We start from the raw sequence: 3,867 nt of genomic DNA on the forward strand, positions 1-3,867 counted from the left end.
GATCAAATACATTGTTTTCATTACGCTTAAAATAAGACTCATCTCCTTAAAAAGTAGTTTTCACTTGAAATAAGTAGAAAAAATCTGCCAATGGAGTAAGTATTTTTAGAAAAAAGACACTTTTTTTACACTTACTGCAAATGAAATTTTGCTTGAAACAAGTGGAAATTTTCTAGAATAAAGTTACTTTTTAGGTGATGAGTCTTATTTTAAATGTAATCAGATTCGTTTTGACTAGAACTAAGACAAATATTCTTGGTAAGATTTTTGCAGTGCACTCTTATTGTACTTGACATGTACTATTTAATTGATCCCATTTTAAATATAAATGAGGAATATGTTTTTTATTAACAATTATTTTCACCTCCAAATTAATCTCTTAATTTTGTAAGTGCAGTAAAAAGTGCTACTGATGACATTTTCTTTTCTCAGTATAACCTGGAACACCTATCTGTCTGCCTTGTCCTCTGGTGTTGGTGCTGAAATAAAGAGTCAGGAGTCAGTGCCGGGTCTGTTTCTTTAGTGAAGGTTTTGCATAAGCCAACAGCTGATTTGACACAAAGTTCAGTTGTATAGGTTGTGCAATATGAATCACATCATTTCACACATTTTGATAGACAAAATTTCCAAACTTTTCCATAACTTTTCAAGGATTTAGAATTTAAAATTTCCATATAATGTGAGACGGTGACTGAATCAATACTTTAAATTATTAGTACATTAGGCAAATAGGACGCCATTAATATTGGATTTTAGTGTTTTAGGGTCACTGCATCACATTACATGGAAGCAATTGAAACAATACATGAATTTTCCATAAAAAAAACACGTGAAATGACTAAAATCCATCATCAATCATTAATTTAAAAAACATGCAAAATGGTAAACCAGTGGTTCCCAAACTTTTACAATTCATGGCCCACTTGAAAATCTCAAAAATGTTTGCAGCCCACATAATGCATTCTCAGAAGTTTTTATTCTAATAGCGATCGAACATTCAGGACTGAACAGAGTGCAGGGGAAACAAGTAGGAAGCTCCACAGTCACTAACACAGCATCTGAAACATGTTGCAGCATTTTCAGTATTACAGTTTTCAAGGAGCTGTGTACACACACACACACACACACACACACACAAATCATTCAAGAAGTTGTCCCTCATAAAATTGTACTGATTTGCAAATGATTTGACAGCCCACTTGCAACAACTTCGTGGCCCCGCAGTGGGCCCCAGCCCACAGTTTAGGAACCACTGTGGTAAACAAAAGCCAAAGCGCTAGACAGGCTTGTCACTTTGGATGTCCAGAGGGCCTTGGTAGTGGGTCAACAGGCAGCACACTGCCCACAGATGGTTGATGGAGCCTGCCAGGGAGAGGGGAACAACTCCATCCCATATGTGGTACTCTCTGACCCGTCTTATTGCCCTCTCCACCAACACTCTTAGATGGGCAATGGCTTGAATTTTTTGTGTGTCTGTTGTGCTGAGCTGGGGGGTGGTTTTGAATGGGGGGATGACCAGCGTTGCCCCTACCTCTGCCAGCAGATCTTCAATTAAAAACCCTTTGTCAGCCATGACTCCATCTCCAGGCAACAGCAACTGTGTTAGACCTGATTCTCTGGTGATTTCTTTGTCAGAAATCGAGCCAGTGTACAGCTTGGATATAAATGTTATCATACCGGAAGGAGCGATCCCGATCAAACCTTTAAAGGTGGTGTGGTTCTTGTAGCTGGAGAAGGTCTCAGACTGTAAGATGAGGGAAGATGGCGTCTCACAGCGAAGCTCAGTACAGTCGATTATCACTCTCACATTAGGACAATACTGCCGGAACTTGTCAGGCATGGTGGCCTGTACCTGCTCCCGAGTCATCCACGTAGGCTGTGACCCAAGGACTTGGTATAAGTAGCTTGCCCATGTGAGGATGGTCTGACTGACTGTCGATACACTGACGTTAAATATGGATGCCAGTACCTTTTCCTTCAACCCAGCAGCGATGCGGCAGAAGAACATGAAGCACTCATCAATAAGAGGCAGCTTGCGGTGGGGGCTTGGTGCTCCAAATGCTGTTTTCTGTGCCTCTGACCAGTAGACTAGCCTGGAAGCAGATGGATGGATTGATTCCCAGAAAACCATGAACACCGCCTCTGATGGGAATCTGATGTAGAAGTGGAAGTCTTCATCTGAGGCACAAAAGTGGTTAACTTTGGGCTGCTGTTGTTGTGTTGTAAGCTGTTCAAGTTCCAGTTGTAGTTCCTGCACTTTAGCTTCTAGTTCCATGATTGTCTGACCGACATCATCTGATGTACCTAGGCACAAAAATAAAACAAAATCAGGTGCATGATTACCCATCTGCATTATGCAATACACCACATTCTCTTTCAACTTTGATATGAGAAAAGTACTGGTTCCAGGACATTGTGATATTTTAACATGCTAGGTGCAAGTGTAAACAACATAATTTTAAAGCAAAGTTAGCCCACACACCGTTAAGTTTTTATTAGTGTCTATTAAACAAGTTTCCATTTAGATTGTATTTAGTTATGTTATTGAATAACTGGGATGTGCATAAACTTACCAGGTGGAGGGGGAAATGCATAATTATGGTCAGGGAGAGGAGATGCGTCTGCCTCGTTAGCATCCCCGGCGGTCCTAACGTCAACACCCAGTCTCTCACTGGCCCTTTCATACACCGACTGCCGTTGTTCTCTGGGTCCCCAGTCATTCCAGGCAAACTTCAATGGGACAGCCCCCCTTTTAAGACGTCTGAAGCCTTTCGGAGTTAAATAAATGTCATCATTGTTGAAATGCAGACTACAAACATAGGTGCTCCCATGAAGAATCTTGAACGTTGCGCCCTCGTCTCTTCTGATGGCTGTAACCCAGCGAGCTCGCAATTTATCATCCGATGGAAACTCGTGAAAGCTTAAGTATGGATGTTTTTGCTTGTTGTTGGAACAATACGGGACACTGCAGTGACATCTCCAACGCGACTGTGCCATTTTAACCTCTTAGATTTCTCAATTTCTGCCGTTGTAGATCCATGCTCGTCATGTAGATCTCGAAGATGACCCCAGGGACGAACCGGAAGTAAACATCCACGGACTTTGACTACTTCCGCTTTCGTGACGCACAGCGTGAAAAGAGCATTAGGCTCGTTCGAGATGAACTGCGCCTCGCCTGGAAAGTAGACGAGAGCAGGCGGCCGCAGCGGGGGCGGTGACAAAAAGCTGCGATGAAGTCGGACAGTTTCCCCAAAGAGCATGGATACCAAGTGGCGAAGCTCCGTTGAATTTTTTGCCAACAGCCACTAGGGGCGCTGCCGCCACTTTGGACTGTTGAGCTTGGACTGTTGCGCCCAGACAACGGCCCAATTCCAATCCGGCCCCTAAAGACTCAAGCCCTGAACCCTCACTGACTTAACTGACGTCAGCTGTAAGTGATTGAGTGTGAGAGCCTGAAATCTATAGATAGTGATGGACTAAGAGTCTCATCCTGCTCTCTAATGTGCTATGTGTGAGCTCAGTCCTGCGTGTTCTTTAATGAAGCAATAGAAGAAGATATTCGGTCTCAGTTAATGTAGTTTATTAAGCAGTAAAGGAATAAAATTACAGAGCTCTGGGTCTCAACTTCACGTCCCTGACGAACAACAAAGGTGTGTCAGTTCACGAAGTCTGACCTCCTGTCCTTTCCCTGACCCAGTATATTTGAGCGTAACAGAGTGTCATTGTGCACGCAAGGCGTCGTCCTCTTCTCATTGGCAGTTCCACTTCCTCCTTCACCACACCACGCCCCTGCCTCGTGTTAATCTGACTCCTTCCCACTGGCGGTGGGGGCGTGGTTCCTGTTTTGAAAGACAAGAGAACAACACA

At 43.3% G+C, this 3,867-nt stretch overlaps 1 protein-coding gene across 1 annotated transcript; it reads right to left on the reverse strand.

The window, feature by feature from the left end:
* Positions 1-567: 567 nt before the first annotated feature.
* Positions 568-3,067, reverse strand: LOC144466498 (uncharacterized). The gene is made up of 2 exons (XM_078173556.1): positions 2,574-3,067; positions 568-2,304 (listed from the first exon to the last, which is right to left on the reverse strand). Exons 1-2 carry the CDS (start codon positions 2,995-2,997, stop codon positions 1,277-1,279), a joined length of 1,452 nt encoding a protein of 483 aa, XP_078029682.1. The 5' UTR covers positions 2,998-3,067; the 3' UTR covers positions 568-1,276.
* Between the last annotated feature and the right edge of the window lie 800 nt (positions 3,068-3,867).

This window comes from Epinephelus lanceolatus, chromosome 13 (genome assembly GCF_041903045.1).
Source record: "Epinephelus lanceolatus isolate andai-2023 chromosome 13, ASM4190304v1, whole genome shotgun sequence".
In the NCBI taxonomy this organism is placed as follows: Eukaryota; Metazoa; Chordata; class Actinopteri; order Perciformes; family Serranidae; genus Epinephelus; species Epinephelus lanceolatus.

Coding starts and splice junctions, on each gene's coding strand:
- LOC144466498 (XM_078173556.1), bottom strand. CDS start 2,997: ATGGCACAGTCGCGTTGGAGATGTCACTGCAGTGTCCCGTATTGTTCC. Junction 2,305..2,573: donor TGCATTTCCCCCTCCACCTG/GTAAGTTTATGC, acceptor TTTTGTGCCTAG/GTACATCAGATGATGTCGGT.